This window comes from Cervus canadensis, chromosome 9 (assembly GCF_019320065.1).
Source record: "Cervus canadensis isolate Bull #8, Minnesota chromosome 9, ASM1932006v1, whole genome shotgun sequence".
Lineage (NCBI taxonomy): Eukaryota > Metazoa > Chordata > Mammalia > Artiodactyla > Cervidae > Cervus > Cervus canadensis.
Window position 1 is genome coordinate 83,408,936 of NC_057394.1, and position 21,972 is coordinate 83,430,907.

General features: G+C 40.9%; 1 protein-coding gene across 2 annotated transcripts in view; it reads right to left on the bottom strand.

Annotated features, from left to right (window-relative positions):
- Positions 1-20,173, bottom strand: part of IFT88 (intraflagellar transport 88) — a 62,201-nt gene extending 42,028 nt beyond the window's left edge. Inside the window, exons 1-4 of one of the 2 annotated variants that reach the window (XM_043477632.1) lie at positions 20,047-20,173; positions 13,061-13,156; positions 6,806-6,868; positions 345-401 (exon numbers count right to left, since the gene is read on the bottom strand). In XM_043477632.1, coding sequence (XP_043333567.1) covers positions 345-401; positions 6,806-6,868; positions 13,061-13,150 — 210 coding nt within the window. In that variant the 5' untranslated portion in view covers positions 13,151-13,156; positions 20,047-20,173. The remainder of the gene's footprint in view (positions 1-344; positions 402-6,805; positions 6,869-13,060; positions 13,157-20,046) is intronic. The other variant, XM_043477631.1, reaches the window with a different exon arrangement.
- Positions 20,174-21,972: the final 1,799 nt, after the last annotated feature.

Here is a 21,972-nt window from a genome sequence, read left to right on the forward strand (position 1 = left end):
ATTACTTAGTAAATTTTTAGAAATTATAAACATTTATATAACACTAACTTCACACAAAATATATGAATGTAATACACATGACACTTGGTTATATGATATAGAAAATGAAAATCAACAAACACAATGTTTACAGACAGGAAAAGATAGTAAAACATTTTATTTACAACCAAAATGACTAGAATATTCAAAGCTATTTATCAACAATTAATAATATTCATCACTATTCAAAATGGAAAATACATCTGGATCACGAGCTGAAAGGTAGCCAGACTTATTTAAAACTGCCTAAAGTGAACTTATATATGAGAAAAGTATCTTCATATCTTCAGCTTAAGAAAACATACCCCATATCCAGTAGCTACGGGTCTAGAAACTGCTGTGCTTGGTATTTTAGCAGTTATCTTGGGGAGGAAAAAAAAAATAGTTAATAGAATTCAGATTAAGTTATATAATAGAAAACTGGAAAATAAATGGAAAATACAAACTTATCAATAGGGAAATATTTATATAACATTTAGAATAATTTCTTTTAAATTATTCTAAATATTAAGGTGCTGGAGTATTTTAAGTACTGAGAAGGAGGTCTATTCTGGAACTCATCTGAAAGGAGAAAAGGAACTTTAGAGTGACCTGTGGGTCAGTGGGATACAGGAGTCTCCAATGGACACACCTACCATTAATTCTGCATGATTATTACCACCAGACACTGGGTCTAACAACAGACGCTGAATCTGGAGTCAGGGACCCTGGGTTTGAGACTCAGCTCTCCCTCTACTTGCTGCGTTTACTTTACCTCTCTGAACATAAATGTTCTCATCTCTGAAATAAAGATACAAAGCATGTTGATCACAAAATTGTAGCCATAGTTGATCATGGAGCTTTTCATAGAAGCACTGGGCTGAACAGACAAACCCTAGAGGGGGTCTGCTGAGGGGGTAGCCCTGGGACTCCTCCAAACTTCAGACTGTGACCTCACAAGGCTTCACTCAGACTGGAAGGTCAATCAGCCTGTGTAAGACCTGAGCCCAATTTAGAAACATTTCACATTCAACTGGGTTGAGGTGATTCAGTGTTCCAAGCATCTCTGCAGCCATACACAAAAGTAAATTCTCTCCAGTAAAAGATACCTGCCCTGATAAGGCAGTCACATGGCTGTTGAGCATTTGAAATGTAGCTCAGGCAGTAGCATCTGGATTTTAAATTTTTACTTACTTTTTAATGATTTAGATGTAAATAGCTACAACATGGCTAGTGGTTATCATTCAAGACAGCACAGACACATGCCTTAAATTATCTCTAAAATGTTTCACTTACAATGTCTGGCATCCAATCTAAAACAAACAAACACATAGGAGCAAGGGTCCCTAATCAAAATCCAAGAGAAACAAAATGGAAAGACATGCAGAAGGAGAATCATATGATGGAAAGAAACATCAAACACAGGCTCTGACCAGCATGCTCAACATGTTCAGTGAATCAAAAGATAAGATTGACAATTTCAGTACAGAACTGAAAACTACGGAAAATAGATAACTGAAAATAATGTAAAAATTTGGCATTGTCCAGAAAGTAGTAAAATAGTAAATTATACTAGACTGATAAGTTAAAAGATGAGTATTGTAATCTTTACTAAAACACTAAAAGAATGGTCAAGGAATGTAAACTCCCAAGAGAACAGAGGGAGAAATGTAATAAAAATCAAATAAAAAAAGGTAAGAAAGGAGAGAAATAAAACAAAGGAAAAAGGAAAAAACAAAAAGCAAATACTAAGACAACAAATGAAACCAATTTCATTAAATGTAAGCAGATGAAATATTTCACTAAAAGAATAAGATTATCTGACAATATTTAAACAAAAACAGAATTCTATTCATATTGCTAATAAAACATACTTCTCTAAGAAATATATCTCAAATACACAGATATGAGAAAGCTGGAAGCGAAAAAATGGGGAAGACATACAATGCAAACACTAGACAAAAGAGAACCTGGGTTCTACAGCAATGTACTAACACCTGACAAAACAGACACACAGCACTACTAGAGCTAGAAGGACATTTCGTAACAATAAAAGACTCAACATAAAAATATAACAATCCTAAATGTTTTTACTACAAATATATAAAACAAAAACCTAAACAAAGAAATTCACGGTCATAGTGTACAATCTATTTTTCTCATTGATAATAATAGAACTGCAATTCCTGCGTTCCCCCCCCCCCAAAAAAAATCAATAAAAATACTGAACATTTGAACAAAATCATTAACAAACTTGACCAAATTGACAGATAACAGGTCTTGGAAAAACATGAAAAGGAAGGATGTAGTTCCCAGCAAAATTTTCTGTGAGAACAAACTGAAGGAAAGAGACTATTTTTCTTTTTAATCACTCACTAATGACTAGATCTGTTCTTCTGATTTTTACTCTTGGCACTGGACTGATCTCTTAGAAAGACTGGATCCTGTGTCACCTCGCTCCTTACTTACCCTGCACCCTCACCCACAGTGCCTTTCCTCAACATACCTCAAGGCTGATCTAAACTGCACACATCCTTAAATATTCAACTGTACATTTATCTCCTGACTGTCCCAACTAGGGATAAAGAACTTATCTTTGTGGTCCCAGAGCAATTTATACTCTTTTTAAAACACAAATTATAATATGCCCTGTCATTTCTGTGTCCACTTTACTCTTCTCTGGAGCTAGCTGGAATTTTATCCCTCTTAAATGAGCCCAGGGCCTCTCCTATAAAAGTTGCACAGTTTTTTCCCATTTGATGACAATATCATTCAAAGGGGTGCAGACCTACTTTCTGTCCTGGTTACAGGTAACTGTGAGACCTCTCCTCCCAGCCTTGTTTCCTGTCTATAACATGAGGGTCTCTGAAGTTAATTTCTAAACATCAATGAAGGGCCAGCTTGGAGACATTATCACTTGTTGATATACCAAATCACTAAACTGAAGACTTTCACTTATTCACTAAGTTGTGATATAAAGATCTGTGGAGTACCCACAGCAAACAAAGAAAAGATCAATAAATAAGACAGTTTACCTCTTCAAAAAGGTTACAGTCTTGTCATTAGCCAAGTGCAAGAACTTAATCTATAGTTTTCCTTTCCATAATGAAGGTAACCTTAAAATCAAAATACAGCTTATGGAATGTGTAGTCAAGAGCTGACTTCACCCAAAGAGAGTACTGGCTTTGCCCTTCACTACCGGGAGGTGATCTGTATGCCCCTGTAATGTCCTGCCTGACACATCCCTGTTTCCCTGGCGGGCTTTGGCCACCAGACAGTCTAACTCCCAGATATATTACCTTGAAGCTCCATGAGGGGCTAGAGACCAATGGGCAGCCACAAGGACAGTGTGTGATGGAGCCCCATAAACACCTTGGACATCAGCCATGGGAGGGCCTCCTTGCCGGCTCTACAAGTACCATCACCACACAGAGGGGCCAGGGTGGGTTAAAGCCACCCAGGGCTCCACAGGAAAAGGACAACCAGACCCCCCACATCTGACCTCCCAGACTCTGCCCCAGGTCTCTCTTCTCTCGGCAGATTTAATCTGTATCCTTCTCCTGAAATAAACCATTAAGTATAATAGCTTTCAGTGAGTTCTTTGAGTCTTTTCAGAAAATTACAGATGCTGAAGGTGGCTGCAGCTGGAATTATAAGTGAGGACAGTCCTGTGGACAGCTGTGCTAACTTCGAGGAGGGAACCCCACAAATGTGACGGGCAAGGTCCTTCCCACCGGAAGTGGTTTAAAGTGGACCTTTCATTACTGCTGAACAGTTAAGTGTGGTGGGAGGAAAGAGGCTCTGACAGAGGGAGGGAGGGCAGGCGGGAGGACACGCCATCTATAGCAGGGGATTCACTCCCTAAGAGCCTGTTGACCTGGCACTGCCAGCCTCTTTTAGGTAACTTACTGTGGGGTGGCCTGCTGCCTCCAAGATGCTGGCACTGGTCCAAGTTATGAGAACTAAAAATATCTCCAGGGCAAACATGTGCCAGGACAGGTGGGCAAGTGGGCACTGAGAACCACTGCTCTGGAGCCATGGGTGGGCAGAACATTAGGCATAGAACTTTCTGTACTTCTCGCTTTACCTGGTGCCAACATTGTTTATTTTCAACTACAAAAGATGCTCAGTAGAATTTATGCACAATGAAAGGCAGAAGTCTATTCTCTGTGTGACATATAAAAACTTTCCTAATAACACTGAAAACAATCACTCTAGCCATGTATGCACTGGTGGAGGATTAATTAGCAGACACTCATTAATCCAAGGGAGGTGTAAGTTGCAACTTTAGCCCCAGTGTTTTCAAAGATCAATATTTACATAACATTAAAAATTATAAAGACAAATTTTTAAAAATAATGTTTTGGGTAAACATATTGCAGTGTCTTACATAAATAATAATATTTATATTCTCAAGAGCATAAAAGCTCTTTGATCTATATTACTTTAAAATTAACTTACTGGATATACTGTAAACTATAAAACATTGCTATAAGAAACTGAAAAAGAAACAAATAAATGGAAAGGCATCCTGTATTCAAGGCTGTAAACCTTAATATTGTTAAGGTATCTATACTGAACTTCCCTGGTGGTCCAGTGGTTAAGAATACACCCGCCCTATAATTGATTGGAAGTGGCAAAAGTGGGCATTATTCCTAATTCTAGGGGAAAAGCTTTTGGTCTTTTACCACCAAATATGTTGTTAGCAGTGGGGTTTTCTTATATAGCCTTTATCATAGTGAGTTTCCTTCTATTTCTAGTTCATTATGTGTTTTTATTGTGAAAGGATGTGGAATTTTGTCAAGTTCTTTTATTGCATCAATTGAGGTGATTTGGGTTTTTACCCCTTCATTCTATTAAGGTGACATATCACACTGATTAATTTTTGTCTGTTGACCCATTCTCAAATTCCAGGAATAAATCCCACTTGGTCATAGTGTATAACCGTTGTAATACACTGCTTTGGTTTGCTTGTATTTTGTTCAGGATTTCTAGGTCAGTATTCATAAAGGATATTTGTAATTTTCTTGTAGTGTCTTTGCCTTGCTTTGGTATCAGTGTAAAAGTTTTCAAAATATATTCTGGATTAAAAAAAAAAAAAAGAATCTGCCTACTAATGCAGGGGACACGGGTTCGATCCTTGGTCAGGGAAGAACCCACATGCCTCGGGGCAACTAAGCCCATGAGCCACAACTACTGAAGCCCGCATGCCCTAGAGCCCACAATCCACAAGAGAAGCCACCACAATTAGAAGCCCACACACTGCAACTAGAGAAAGCACATGTGCAGCAACAAAGACCCAACACAGCCAGATATAAATAAATTACTTAAAAAAAAGATATCTATATTACTCAAAGCAACACACAGATTCAATGCAATCTCTACCAAAATCCCAATGTCATTTTTTTTTTAAGAAATGGAAAAATCCAACCTAAAATCATTTGAATCTTAAGAGACCCTGGAGAGCTAAAAAATTTTGAAAAAGATCTAAGTTGGGGGACTCCTATCTGCTGATTTCAAAACATATTACAACGCTATTGCACTGGAAACAATGTGGTGCTGGCATAAGAAACCAATGGAAGGAATGGCTTTCAACAAGGGTATCAAGAACACACAACGGGGGAAGGTCAGTCTCTCCCAAACGGCGCTGAGAATACTTGATATCCACACACAAAACAATGAAATTGGACCCTTAGTCTTATAGAGCATTCAAAAATGAACTCAAAGTAGATTAAAGGCCCAAACATAAGACCTAAAACCTAAAAGACTATAAAACTGCTAGAAAATAACAGAGGACAACTTCATGGCATTGGACTTAGCAATGATTTCCTGGATATGACATCAAAAAGCACAGGCAACATAAGCAAAAACAGACAAATGGGACCACATCAAACAAATAGCCCTTTGTGAGTTAAAGGATCCAATCAACAGAATAAAAAACAGCTACCTACAGAATGGAGAAAATATCTGCAAAGCATATATCCAATAAAGAACTCCTACAACTCAACAAGAAAACATTAAATAACCCAGCTTAAAAATGGATAAAACATTTGAACAGACATTTCTTCAAAGATCATATACAAATGGCCAAAAAGTATATGAAAAGATAACATCACTAATAATTGGAGAAATGCAAATCAAGACCACAATGAGAACCATCTCATACCCATTAATACTGCTACTATTAAAAAATAGAAAATAACAAGTGTTAGTGAGGGGTAGAGGAACTGGAGCCTGCGTGCACTGTCAGCGGAACTACCATACAATCCAGCAACCCCACTTCCAGATATACACCCTGAAAACAGGGCCTCACGATATTTGTGTCCCCAAGTTCATGGCAGTGCTGCTCACAACAGCCAAAAGGTGGAAGCAACCCAAGTGTGTGCAGAACAAGATGTGGTCCATTCAGACAATGAAATGTCATTCAGCCTTAAAAAGGAAGGAAACCCTGACACCTGCTATACCACGGATGAACCTTGAAGACATTATGCTGAGTGAAATAACTGTTCAATTCCACTTACATGAGGCACCTAGAACAGGCAAAAACATAAAGATAGAGAGTAGAAATGTGGCCAGCAGCTGGAGGACGTTGTTCAGCGAGGACAGAGCCTCAGTTTGGGAAAATGGAAAGTTCTAGGGGTCTGTTTCACAACAATGGGAATTAATTTAGCACTCCCAATGTGTACAACGTGTACAGTGAGTACAATGTGTACTCCCAATGTGTAAAAACAATGAACAGGGTAAGCTTTGTTGTTTTTTTTTACCATAACAAAAAAAATTCACTTACTGGAGGTCTTCTGCCATGACTAGTTCTCACAGCTTGCTGAAAGGCTGTGTCATTCTCCAATTCCTAAAACAAAAAGGCAAATTTAACATTCAATGTGAGGTGACAAATTTTAAAAAATGTTTAGCTACTACTGTTTGGTGTTCAGGATCCTTTAGGATCCATCTTTCTTCATCTGCTGACATCCAGGTACGGCTCAAGGACTCCTGTCCTCAACTTGCCCTTCACAGGACAAGAAATACTCTCCCTTGGGGAGAGGAGCACTGACAATCTAATAAAGTGCAAAGACATGTCACTGGATACTGGCTCAATGGGTACTGTCAGCATGCCTGGTCCCAAGATCAAGTCTTTCTTGTCTCTCTCTTCCAAGTGACTGGAGCAGCAAGAACAGAGAATCACCCCCTCCTTTCCCCCTCCTCTCTTCTTCCATATCTTGGGCCATGGCTACTAACCTTACCTGAGAAGCTGAGTTCAGAAAAAGCTGCATCCTCTCCCAGAAATTGGGCAAACTCTCTTGTCTCATCTCCCAAGTGAAAATGGTTTTTCATCTCAGGGAGAGGTAAAGTCTGAGACCCAGACTGGAGCCAGCCAAGGCTCCACTGGGTCCAACCTGTCATGCTTTGGAACCAAAGGCTCAGCTGACGTAAAACATTACTGTGCTTTGCTGATTCCTGACCCATGCTCACATTCTCCCTCAGGAACCTGAGGAAAGTCACATTAGTCAGGGGCAAGTTACCAGGGCCCCCAGGTTTCCAAGACAAAATGCTATTTTCCAACTGCCAGTGTAACCAACCTTTGCCTCTGGTTCATTCACTACCATAAGCTCTGAGTCCAGCCCTCTATACACATCAGTGCACACTTCTCACACTCGCCTCTGACTCACTTCAGTCTACTTCCCACAGAAATATATTTGCCGATTACTAAAAAACAAACAATACACTAAAAAAAAATAGTCAGTATCGATTAGCTTTTTAAAACCCTGGAGACAACATGGTTTTATAACCAGGATGTACTTTACACATGAACAAAATACAATGTACTTTAAACATGATTATGCACAAGCATTCTTTAGTTTTACTTCAAATAATCTTTATAACCTTCCATATCAACTACATAAAATGAAGTAAGTACAACACTGCTCTATTTAAAATGTATAATCAACAAGGCCCTACTGTGTAGCACATGGAACTCTGCTCAATGTTATGTGGCAGCCTGGATGGGAGAGGGGTTGAGGGGGGAGAATGGATACATGTATATGTATGGCTGAGTCCCTTCAAAAGAAAAAAAAAAAAATGAAGTACACAAATCTCACTCAGCCATAGAAACCAGGCAACTTTCCTGAGTCAAGCTAAGGGCTCCCTTGGGACATCTTTTAGGAAAAAAAAGTCTAATATTGCTATATTACTAGTAAAATTCAATTAATCAACTCAAAGAAGTCTAACTAAATGATAAACTAAAACCTATCAACAAATTCTCCAATTACAAATACCAAACTAACACAACTTTTGTAATTTCTTTTCCTTTGTTCATGATTTGATTAACAATTTGCACAATCTATGAACACCTTAGCAACTGTTTCAAGTAATTCAGTTATATATTAACTTATTCCAATTAATTAAAATAAAAGGAAACCAAGAGCAAACCAAATTTTTATTTTACTGTATAATTTACTTTTGTATATGATATTCTGAATATTTGCTTCAAGTTATTAATAGATAATGAAGCCACACTGTGATGACCTGAAGAGTTAGGAAGTTTATCTGATATTACTAAAAATGATCATGATGATCTACTAATTGCACTTGTGGGACTCTACCCAAGAAATGTTTGATCACAAGGTAAAAAATTACTTATGCATAAAATTGTTCACTGTGTTATTGTTATTAATGGGGCAGAAAACTATAAATAACGATCCTATAATAAGAAAGTAATCAACTGTATATAGTCAGTAGTATGCAGCCATTAAAACTATATTTAAATTTTTAGTATCATGAGATATTGTTTATGACATAGCCGAAAATAGGTAAGCAAACAGAAAAGTAATGGTCAGTTCAGTTCCAAACATTCTAAAAGAAAATTCTAAAAAAAAAAATAAATAAATAAAAGAAAATTCTGTGTATATGCATGAAGGAAAGACAAACAAAACATTCAGTCAGTCAGTCAGTTCAGTCACTCAGTCATGTCCGACTCTTTGCGACCCTATGAATTGCAGCATGCCAGGCCTCCCTGTCCATCACAAACTCCCGGAGTTTATTCAAACTCATGTCTATCGAGTCGGTGATGCCATCCAGCCATCTCATCCTCTGTTGTCCCCTTCTCCTCCTGCTCCCAATCCCTCCCAACATCAGGGTCTTTTCCAATGAGTCAACTCTTCGCATGAGGTGGCCAAAGTATTGGAGTTTCAGCTTCAGCATCAGTCCTTCCAATGAACACCCGGGACTGATCTCCTTTAGGATGGACTGGTTGGATCTCCTTGCAGTCCAAGGGACTCTCAAGAGTCTTCTCCAACACCACAGTTCAAAAGCATCAATTTTTTGGCGCTCAGCTTTCTTCATAGTCCAACTCTCACAATACATGACCACTGGAAAAACCATAGCCTTGACTAGACAGACCTTTGTTGGCAAAGTAATGGCTCTGCTTTTTAATATGCTATCTAGGTTGGTCATAAATTTCCTTCCAAGGAGTAAGCATCTTTTAATTTCATGGCTGCAGTCACCATCTGCAGTGATTTTGGAGCCCAAAAAAATAAAGTCTGACACTGCATCCACTGTTTCCCCATCTATTTCTCATGAAGTGATGGGACCAGATGTCATGATTTTAGTTTTTGGAATGTTGCACTTTAAGCCAACTTTTTTACTCCCTTCTTTCACTTTCATCAAGAGACTTTTTAGTTCCTCTTCACTTTTTGCCATAAGGGTGGTGTTATCTGCATATCTGAGGTTATTGATATTTCTCCCAGCAATCTTGATTCCAGCTTGTGCTTCTTCCAGCCCAGCGTTTCTCATGATGTACTCTGCATATAAGTTAAACAAGCAGGGTAACAATATACAGCCTTGACATACTCCTTTTCCTATTTGGAACCAGTCTGTTGGTCCATGTCCAGTTCTAACTGTTGCTTCCTGACCTGCATATAGATTTCTGAAGAGGTGGGTCAGGTGGTCTGGTATTCCCATCTCTTTCAGAATTTTCCATAGTTTATTGTGATCCACACAGTCAAAGGCTTTGGCATAGTCAATAAAGCAGAAATAGATGTTTTTATGGAACTCTCTTGGTTTTTCTATGATCCAGCTGATGTCGGCAATTTGATCTCTGGTTCCTCTGCCTTTCCTAAAACTAGCTTGAACATCTGGAAGTTCACGGTTCACGTATTACTGAAGCCAGGCTTGGAGAGTTTTGAGCATTACTTTACTAGCGTGTGAGATAAGTGCAATTGTGTGGTAGTTTGAGCATTCTTTGGGATTGCCTTTCTTTGGGATTGGAATGAAAACTGACCTTTTCCAGTCCTGTGGCCACTGCTGAGTTTTCCAAATTTGCTGGCATACTAAAAGCAGCACCTTCACAGCATCATCTCTCAGGATTTGAAATAGCTCAACTGGAATTCCATCACCTCCACTAGCTTTGTTCGTAGTGATGCTTTCTAAGGACCACCTGACTTCACATTCCAGGATGTCTGGCTCTAGGTGAGTGATCACACCATTGTGATTATCTGGCTCATGAAGATCTTTTTTGTACAGTCCTTCTGTGTATTCTTGCCACCTCTTCTTAATATCATCTGCTTCTGTTAGGTCCATACCATTTCTGTCCTTTATTGAGCCCATCTTTGCATGAAATGTTCCCTTGGTGTCTCTAATTTTCTTGACGAGATCTCTAGTCTTTCTCATTCTGTTGTTTTCCTCTATTTCTTTGCACTGATCGCTGAGGAAGGCTTTCTTATCTCTCCTTGCTATTCTTCGGAACTCTGCATTCAAATGGGAATATCTTTCCTTTTCTCCTTTGCTTTTCGCTTCTCTTCTTTTCACAGCTATTTGTAAGGCCTCCTCAGACAACCATTTTGCCTTTTTGCATTTCTTTTCCATGGGGATGGTCTTGATCCCTATCTCCTGTACAATGTCACGAACCTCTGTCCATAGTTCATCAGGCACTCTATCAGATCTAGGCCCTTAAATCTATTTCTTACTTCCACTGTATAGTCATAAGGGATTTGATTTAGGTCATATCTGAATGGTCTAGTGGTTTTCCCTACTTTCTTCAGTTTAAGAATTTGGCAGTGAGGAGTTCATGATCTAAGCCACAGTCAGCTCCCGGTCTTGTTTTTGCTGACTGTATAGAGCTTCTCCATCTTTGGCTGCAAAGAATATAATCAATCTGATTTTGGTGTTGACCATCTGGTGATGTCCATGTGTAGAGTCTTCTCTTGTGTTGTTGGAAGAGGGTGTTTGCTATGACTAGTGTGTTCTCTTGGCAAAACTCTATTAGCCTTTGTCCTGCTTCATTCCATACTCCAAGGCCAAATTTGCCTGTTACTCCAGGTGTTTCTTGACTTCCTACTTTTGCATTCCAGTCCCCTATAATGAAAAGGATGTCTTTTTTGTTCTAAAAGGTCTTGTACGTCTTCATAGAACCGTTCAACTTCAGTTTCTTCAGCGTTACTGGTTGGGGCATAGGCTTGGATTACGGTGATATTGAATGGTTTGCCTTGGAAATGAACAGAGATCATTCTGTCATTTTTGAGATTGCATCCAAGTACTACATTTCGGACTCTTTTGTTGACTATGATGGCTACTCCATTCTTCTAAGGGATTCCTGCCCACAGTAGTAAATATAATGGTCATTAGCAGCAGTTATTTCTGAGTGGTGGAATTATGGACAATTTTGTTTTCCAACAATGGGTACATATATTTTTATACATGTAACTTTTATAACTGGGAGAAAGGGAAAGATTTAATGGTTTTCATAATTAACACTAACTTAGGAAAATGCCCATGTTTTAATACATATTTTTAAAAACTAGTCTCTATAGTCATATCCATGTATACAGATATTTGTATTAAATATATAGGGAGGGACACACCTATCTATATAAAAAGACAAGGAACACAGCAAAACATCGATGCTATGACCTGCTACAGTACAGGTCATCACCAGGTAACAGTATTTGTCGTTTTATTTTTTTCTCTAATCTTCTCTATTTTTCAAATTTTCTATGATAAATAATATCTCCTAGATTTTTATTTCATACAGAGTAAATGAATAGTTTCTATTTTCTCTTCTTGCTTTCTAGGTCTCAAATTCACAAACCATCATTCTTCTCCAGAGGGAAAAAATTCAAAAATGACTGAAAGTCACGTGAGAAACTCGAGAATAGAATGTAAGTTCCTAAATTAAAGTCCTCTGAATGCTAATATTTGATTCTCACATACTAGCAAGAAAATTAATGCTCACATCCTTCATCCTTAAATTGTTTCACACACTAATTCAAGGTAAATTTATAAAGCAGCTTCTTCTGGTTTTTCTCTTTTACAATTTGGAAACTGTAATTCTCACAATGTAGACAGATTTAAAATAATCAAATAATTGTCTTAATAACAATTTCATCCTATAATTACTATACCACTAAATATTAAGCAGATATAGGCTTGTTGACATAAATGAACATTCATAAAAGGAAAAAAGCAGGTTACAAAACAGTACACATAGTATGATACCATTTTCTCAAAAAACATATAGACATACGGTGTACATATATATATACACACATATATTTCTGCATAGGGAAACATTTAGCATTAAGCACTGTAACTTAGTTGATGTTTATCTCTGGGTGGTGACAGTTTCAATTATTTTAATTTTTTATTTTTATTCTCTAGTTTTTCTATAAAATACTTGTATAATTTAATTCAAAGAAGAAAAGTAACTCTACATGACATTTCAAATTTAGAGCAGTAAAAACCCGATTTTAGGCACCTCAAGGGATCTAAGTCTTTTAACATACATATTCAGGTAACTAGTGTAAAAGAATACAAGAATATAATTGATCCTAATTCTTTTCCATATCTCTATGCTTTTCCCTTCTGCTGCGATTATTACTATTGGTAGAAGTTAGTACAGTCTTCAGTAATGCCCTTTTCTAGGCTTTTAATCAACTTAACTTAATCTAAAGCATAATATAGCAGAACTGTCAAATCCAAAATTTTAACAAACCAGCTGGTTAGCAAAGACCAAAGTAAAAACCAATAAAACAATTTTTTTTTTTTTTACCTCAGTATCATAGGTTGGATTGTAGTCATTATAGCCAGAATAAAGATCATCTTCATCTGTTTCTGGGGCCAGATGTACATTTTGCATCATTTGTACCTGTGAAAAATCACTGTTGTAAATGTATTCTTGAAATAAATAATTCTTAATTGAAATAAAGCATAACTATTAACAACCTTTCTGGTCAAATTTATGTCTACATATGTTTATGGCTTAAACATTTTTCGTGTCAAATTCTTAAAACTAGGTATCAAAACAGACACACAAGTCAACGGAACAGGACAGAGAGGGCCCAATAAATATGAGCATTTAATATTGATTAATTTATGACAAGGGACCCAAAAATAAACAATGGAGAAAGGACAGTCTCTTCGACAAATGGTGTTTGGAAAACTGGACAGCCACATGCAAAAAAATATATCTGGGCCCCTACCTTATACCATATACAAAAATCAATGCAAAATGAGCATAAGACTTGAAACCATAAAACTTCTAAACATAGATGATAAGTGCCTTGACATCAATTTTGATGATATCTTTTCTGGAATTGACACCAAAAGAAATGACAACAAAACTAAAAATAGTAAGTGGGACTAAATCAAACTTAAAAGTTTCTGCACAGCAAATGAAATAATCAACAAAATGAAAAGGTTATTGGGAGAAATATTTGCAAATCATGTATCTGATAAGGGGTTAATATCCATAATATATAAAGAACTCATGTAACTCAACAACAACAACAAAAACTCACTTAAAAAATGGGCAACCCAATCAAAAAATGGGCCAAAGATCTAAACAGACATTTCTCCAAAGAAGACATACAGATGGCTAACAAATACATGGAAAGATGCTCAACATCACTCATTATCAGAGAAATGCAAATCAAAACCACAATGAGGTACCGTTACACACCAGTCAGGATGGCTGCTACCCAAAAGTCTACAAGCAATAAATGCTGGAGAGGGTGTGGAGAAAAGGGAACCCTCTTACACTGTTAGTGAGAATGCAAACTAGTACAGCCACTAGGGAGAACAGTGTGGAGATTCCTTAAAAAACTGGAAATAGAACTGCCATATGACCCAGCAATCCCACTCCTGGGCATACACACCGAGGAAACCAGATCCGAAAGAGACACGTGTACCCCAATGTTCATCGCAGCACTGTTTATAACAGCCAGGACATGGAAGCAACATAGATGCCCATCAGCAGACAAATGGATAAGAAAGCTGTGGTACATATACACAATGGAATATTACTCAGCCATTAAAAAGAATACATTTGAATCAATTCTAATGAGATGGATAAAACTGGAGCCCATTATACAGAGTAAAGTAAGCCAGAAAGATAAACACCAATACAGTATGCTAATGCATATATACAGAATTTAGAAAGATGGTAATGATAACCCTATATGCAAGACAGAAAAAGAGACACAGATGTATAGAACAGACTTCTGGACTCTATGGGAGAAGGCGAGGGTAGGATGATCTAAGAGAACAGCATTGAAACATGTATACTATTAACTGTGAAACAGATCGCCAGTCCAGGATGGATGCATGAAACAAGTGCTCGGGGCTGGTGCACTGGGATAACCCAGAGGGATGGGATGGGGAGGAGAGGGAGGTGGGAGGGGGGGTTCAGGATGGGGAACACATGTAAATCCATGGCTGATTCATGTCAGTGTATGGCAAAAAACACTACAGCATTGTAATTAGCCTCCAACTAATAAAAATAAATGGAAAAAAAAAATGGGCAGAGGGGACTTCCCTGGTAATCCAGTGGTTAAGAATTCGCCTGTCAATGCAGGGGACAAGGGTTTGATCCCTAGTCTGGGAAGATCTCACATGCCATGGAGCCTGTGCTATAAAGCCTTTGAACCACAACTACTGAGCCCATGTGCCACAACTACTGAAGCTGGTGAGCTCAGAGCCTGTGCTCCACAACAAAGAAGCTACAATAAGAAGCCCATGCAACACAACGAAGAGCAGCCCCTGGGGCTCACAGCTAGAGAAAGCCCTCACACAGTAACAAAGACCCAGGACAACCAAAAATAAATACAATATTTAAAAAAATGAGCAGAGGACCTAAATATACATTTTTCCAAATCAGACAATACAGATAGTTATGAAAAGATGAAAAGATGCTCAACCTCACTAATCATCAGGGAAATAAAATAAAAAATACAAGGAGATAGCACCTCACACTGGTTAGAATGGTTATTGTAAAAAACAATAGAAGCATTGATGAGGATGTGAAGAAAAGGAAACCATTGTGCACTGTTGGTAGGACTATAAGCTGATGAAGCCACTACGGAGAACAGTATGGAGGTTCCTAAAAAATTAAAAATACAGTTACTGAACAATCTAGCAATTCCACTTCTGGGTATTTATCTGAAACAAATGAAAACAGTAACTCAAAAAAGTATCTGCACCACTATGTTTGCTGTATCATTACTAACAAGTAAGATATGGAAACAACCTAAGTGTCTATCGATGGATGACTGGATAAAGAAAATGTGATACACACACAAACACAGGTGCACACACACAATGGACTACTATTCAGCCCCCAAAAGGAAATGTTGCCATTATGATTATGGATGGATCTATATGGCGTTGTTGTTTAGTCACTAACTAGTATCCTATTATTTTGCAATCCCATGGACAGAGGAGCCCAGCGGTCCATGGGATTTCCCAGGCAAGAATACTGGGGTGGGTTACCATTTCCTTCTCCAGGGCATCTTCCCGACCTAGGGATCAAAACTGCATCTCCTGCATTGGCAGGCAGATTCTTTACGACTGCACCACCTGGGAAGCCGAGAAGGCACTATGCTGAGCAAAATTAAGCCAGATAGAGAAAGACAAAAACTGCATGATCTCACTTATCTGTAGAATCTAAAAACAAAACCAAGGGAATTCCCTGGCATTTCAGTGGTTAGGACTTGGTGCTGTCACTGCAGAGGGCCTGGATTCAATCCCTGGTGGATGAAACTAAGATCCCACTAGCCCCATAGTTGAGTTGAGTTGAGTTGCTCAGTCATGTCTGACTCTTTGCGACCCCATGGACTGCAGCACACCAAGCCTCCCTGTCCATCACCAACTCCTTGAGTTTACTCAAATTCATGCCCATTGAGTTGGTGATGCCACCAGCCATATCATCCTCCATCATCCCCTTCTCCTCCTGATTTCAATCTTTCCCAGCATCAGGGTCTTTGCCAATGAGTCAGTTCTTCACATCAGGTGGCCAAAGTATTGGAGTTTCAGCTTCAGCATCAGTCCTTCCAATGAATATTCAGGACTGATTTCCTTTAGGATGGACTGGTTGGATCTCCTTGCAGTCCAAGGGACTCTCAAGAGTCTTCTCCAACACCACAGCTCAAAAGCATCAGTTCTTTGGCACTCAACTTTCTTTATAGTCCAACTTTCACATCCATACATGACTACTGGAAAAACCATAGCTTTGACTAGACAGACCTTTGTTGGCAAAGTAATTTCTCTGCTTTTTAATATGCTGTCTAGGTTGGTCATAACTTTTCTTCCAAGGAGCAAGCATCTTTTAATTTCATGACTGCAGTCACCACCTGCAGTGATTTTGGAGCCCCCAAAAATAAAGTCTGTCACTGTTTCCATTGTTTCCCCATTTACTTGCCATGAGGTGATGGGACCAGATGCCATGATCTTAGTTTTCTGAATGCTGAGTTTTAAGCCAGCTTTATCATTCTCCTCTTTCACTTTCATCAAGAGGCTTTTTAGTTCCTCTTCACTTTCTGCCCTAAGAGTGGTGTCATCTGCATATCTGAGGTAATGGATATTTCTCCCGGCAATCTTGATTCCAGCTTGTGCTTCAGCCAGTCCAGCATTTCTCATGATGTACTCTGCATATAAGTTAAATAAGCAGGATGACAATATACAGACTTGATGTACTCCTTTCCTGATTTGGAACCAGTCTGTTGCTCCATGTCCAATTTGAGCTGTTGCTTCTTGACCTGCATACAGATTTCTCAGGGGCCAGGTCAGGTGGTCTGGAATTCCCATCTCTTGAAGAATTTTCCACAGTTTGTTGTGATCCACATAGTCAAAGGCTTTTGCATAGTCAATAAAGCAGAAATAGATGTTTTTCTGTAATTCTCTTGGTTTTTTGATGATCCAGCTGATGTTGGAAATTTGATCTCTGGTTCCTCTGCCTTTTCTAAATCCAGTTTGTACATCTGGAAGTTCATGGTTCGCGTATTACTGAAGCCTGGCTTGGAGAATGTTGAGCATTACTTTGCTAGTGTGTGAGATGAGTGCAACTGTGCGGTAGTCTGAACACTCTAGAATTCGCCTGCAATGCAGGAGACCCCGGTTCAATTCCTGGGTTGGGTGGATCCCCTGGAGAAGGGATAGGCTACCCACCCCAGTATTCTTGGGCTTCCCTTGTGGCTCAGCTGTACAAGAGTCCACCTGTAAAGTGGGAGACCTTGTGGCTCAGCTGTACAAGAATCCACCTGTAAAGTGGGAGACCTGGGTTCGATCCCTGGGTTAGGAAGATCCCCTGGAGAAGGAAAAGGCTACCCACTCCAGTATTCTGGCCTGGAGAATTCCATGGACTAAGCCCATGGGGTCGCAAAGAGTCAGACAGGACTGACAGACTTTCACTTTCACTTTGAACATTCTTTGGCATTGCCTTTCTTTGGGATTGGAATGAAAACTGACCTTTTCCAGTCCTGTGGCCACTGCTGAGTTTTCCAAATTTGCTGGCATATTGAGTGCAGCACTTTCACAGCATCATCTTTTAGGATTTGAAATAGCTCAACTGGAATTCCATCACCTCCACTAGCTTTGTTCGTAGTGATGCTTCCTAAGGCCAACTTGACTTCGCATTCCAGGATGAACTAAGATCCCACAAGCCCCATAGTGGAGGCCCAAAACAAACAAAAAAAAACTACTGCAGTATAAACAATGAACATGCTTTAGTTCTTTAGTGCATTCTTTAGTTGTGCATTCTTTAGCTTGTGCATTCTTTAGTTCTGTGCATTTTTTTTTTTAATTTTTCAACTGAAGGATAATTGCTTTATAGAATTATCTGTACAAGCTTTAGTGTAGACGTGTATTTTCAATTCTATTGAGTGTGTCTATATGTGTGTGTGTGTATATATATGTACACACACACACAGAGGAATGGAATTGCTGGGTCATGTGGCAACATTATGTTTAACTTTTTGTCTGTTCAGATGCTTTGCCCATTTTTAAAAATTGGTTTTTTGATCTGATTCATGTTGAGGTTTGACAGAAAATGACAAAATTCTGTAAAGCAATTATCCTTAAATTAAAAAAAAAAAGAATTCCTTGGGAGTACCCTGGCAGTCCAGCGGTTAGGACCCTGCACATTCACTGCCATGGGGCTTCACTCCCTGGTCCCACAAACCAAGTCTTGTGGCACGCAAAAAAAAAAAAAAAAAAGAAGAAAAAAAAGAATCCCTATATATTATTGATATTAGACCTTGTCAGAGAAACAATTAGCAAATATTTTCTCCCATTCTGTGCACTGTCTTTCCACCTTCTTGTCATTTGAAGCACAAAACTTTTTAATTTCAATGATGGGCTTCCCAGGTGGCACAGTGATACGCTAAGAATCAACCTGCCAACGCAGAAGATGCAGGTTCGATCCCTGGGTCGGGAAGATCCCCAGGATGAGGAAATGGCAACCCACTCCATCTTCTTGCCTGGAAAATCCCATGGACAGAGCCTGGCGGGCTACAGTCTATGGGTCGCAAAGAGAGGGACAGTACCGAGCACGCACGTGCACACACATAATTCTTTGGTTGGTTGTGCTTTAGGTGTTAGAGCTAAAAAACCACTGCCTAATCCAAGTTCAAGAAGACTTACACTTGTTTTCTTCTAAAGGTTTCATGGCTTTAGCTCCTAGCTTTAGGGAATTTTTCTTTTTTTTTTTAAGCTAAAAGGCGGGGCATGTGGGTCTCAGTTCCCCCATGCCCCCTACATTTGGTGGACAGAGTCTTAACCACTGGGCCACCAGAGAAGTCCTAGATTTAGGTCTTTTTAGTTAACTTTGCATTACTTTTTGGAGATGAAAATTCACAAGAGCAAATGTCAATCATATACAAATGTTCATTCCAAAATACCTCCGGAAAGTATTAAGTCAATGATAGAAGATATATAAAAAATTTTAACTTACAAGCTTTAGGTCAGGTAATGTGAAACCAGGCGTTCGCAAAGGTTAGCATTTGCGAGAAACCCACGGACTTCTTAAAATAAGATTGCCATTCCCTGCCTTCACCAGTATCTTATTCACTGGTGGGAGTCATCACCCTCATTCCTTGGAGAGTGAAGTTCTAACAAGTTTCTAATCAGGTGTTGCTGATGCTGATATGGTCCACGGACCACACGTTGAGGACCACTGTGCACAAGGAGAACCTCCTGATTACAAGCTCCACTTAAGTCAATTTAGTTGACATGTCTGTCAGCAAAACTAGCTGCTTTACAACTGGAGATCCTTTCTTCTGGACTAACCAGATCAAACAAGTTCATCTATGAGAAACTCGGCCTAAACCGACACGGTGGGAACAAACGCAGAGAATGTGGGTGGGGAAAGGTGAGGCGCCCAGGTGAGGCGGTCGAGCTCCACCAAGGCCCGGTGCAAAGGCAGCTCTCGGACGGCGCCTCCCGGACTCAGCACGGGAAGTCCCCCCGGGGTCCCCTTCCCGACCCGCGGCCTCCTGCACCCCGGGGTCGGCACCAGACAACCCGCTGCCTAGAGGCGGGGGCCGACTTCAGCCCGGGGACGCCCACCTCTGTGAGGGAAGCCCGAACTCGCGCCTCCCTCACCCGCCAAGCCTTCCCGGGGATTTCGGTGCTTCCCGTCACGAACTCGCGGTGAGGGGTTTAGGGCCGCGCGGGAGGGAAGGGCAGAGCCCCCTACCGCGTCCCACCCCCACGGCCCTCTCAGAGGGCGCCTGGCACCCGCGCCGCCCCGGGGCCCTCCCCTACCTCGCCGCGAGTGGAGGAGGGTGACCGCGAGCGCGGCGGGGCGGGTGCGGCCTTGGCTGGACTCTTCAGAGAGCGGCGCGTCCGCGGGGTTGCCACGCGCGAAACCAAGGAAGCCGCTCCCACAGTGCTCCGCGAGAGGGCGGGACCGAGCCTTTAGAGAGAAATAGGCCTGGAGGGCGGGGCGGGGCCTGAGGGGCGGGGCGGGGCCGGTCGCGTGGAAGCGGGCAGGAGGAGGGGCCGCACAGAGGTGGTCCTAGCGAGGCGGCGGGGACGGTGGAATCGAGCACGGGGTACCGGAAGGCAAGGAAGCCACAGTCCTCTAGATCCTAATGAACTCAGCTGGAGGGCCGGTCACCGGCGGGTGGTGCTAGTTGCTGTGAATAGCTCCGGTGGCTGCGGCACTAGCCTGTGAGCCCTGGGAGAGCGTCAAGGCCGCGCTGGCTGTCTGGACCCACCCCCAACCCCACCCCTCGGTTCCCCTTGCGTCCAGCTGGAGCCCGGGAGGCTCTCGGGGCCTCCCGCACGTCGTGGTCCTGTCTTGTGTATTCCTGCCCTGGACACCTCGGGGGTGGCCTGAGTCGGCCCAAGGCCATCACCTCAGTGTGATGCTCAGCAAGAGAATGAGGAGTGGATTTCCTAACTGGTTCACATCATTAAAGTTTCTCCTACATTTTAAAATAAATCGCAAGGAGGCGTCTAAAGACACCAGTAATTAGTGATTTTTAAACTTTAAGTTTTAAAGTTTGAATTGTGCTGGAGAAGACTCTTGAGAGTCCCTTGGACTGCAAGGAGATCAAACAGTCAATCCTAAAGGAAATCAACCCTGAATAATCGTTGGAAGGACTGATGCTGAAGCTGAAGCTCCAATACTTTAGCCACCTGATGGGAAGAGCCAACTCATTGGAAAAGACCCTGATGCTGGGAAAGATTGAGGGCAAAAGGAGAAGCAGGCAGTGGAGGATGAGATGGTTGGATGGCATCACCGTCTCAATAAATGAGTTTGAGCTAGCTCCAGGAGATGGTGGAGGACAGAGGAGCCTGGTGTGCTGCAGTCAATGGGGTCACAAAGAGTCAGACACAACTGACCGACTGAGCAACAACAGACTTTAAGTACATGTAGGGAGACAGTTCTCCACGAATGTCTTGTTTCTGTTCTGGACCATTGTGATGGTTAATGTAATTTTCAGCTGGACCATGGTACCCAGTTTTTTGTCAAACACCAGTCAAGTTGTTGCTGTGAAGGTGTATTTTAGGTGTGCTGGCAGTTAGGTCAGTAGACTGAGTAAAGCAGATTATCCTCCATAATGTGGGTGGGCCTCATCCAATCAGTTGAAAGGCCTACGAGGAAAGACTGACATCTGCAGGGAATGTGGGAGTCCTGCTTCCAGTCGCCTTCAGACTCAGCCACAACATCAGCTCTACCCTGGGCCTCCAGCTGCTCCCATAACCTCAGAGTGGATGCCTTAACGTCATTTCTCTCCTACTCGGTCTCTATGGAGGCTATATTTTGAAAGGATTTTGTACAGGAAGGGCTTCCCAGGTAGGCAGAGTGATAAAGGACCCGCCTGCAATGCAGGGAGATGCAGGTTTGTTCCCTGAGTTGGGACAATCCCCTGGAGAGGTAAATGGCAACCCATCCCAGTATTCTTGCCTGGGGAATCCTATGGACAGAGGAGCCCATGAGGTCGCGACGAGTCGGATACGACTGAGCACCCACACATGCATGCACTGGAAGACTGAGATCATGGCCTCCCTCCAGTGCAAAAGGCAGGTTGTACTCTCTGGCACAGTAGAGACCATGTCTGCCTCCAGGGCAAACGCTGAGCCCTGTGCTGGCCTGTAGTTCATCACAAGACCGAGGTTTCCTCCGTTTAGGGTCCTTTAGCAGTGACACAAACTCACTGCCTGTGCAGCAGCACTGGCCTA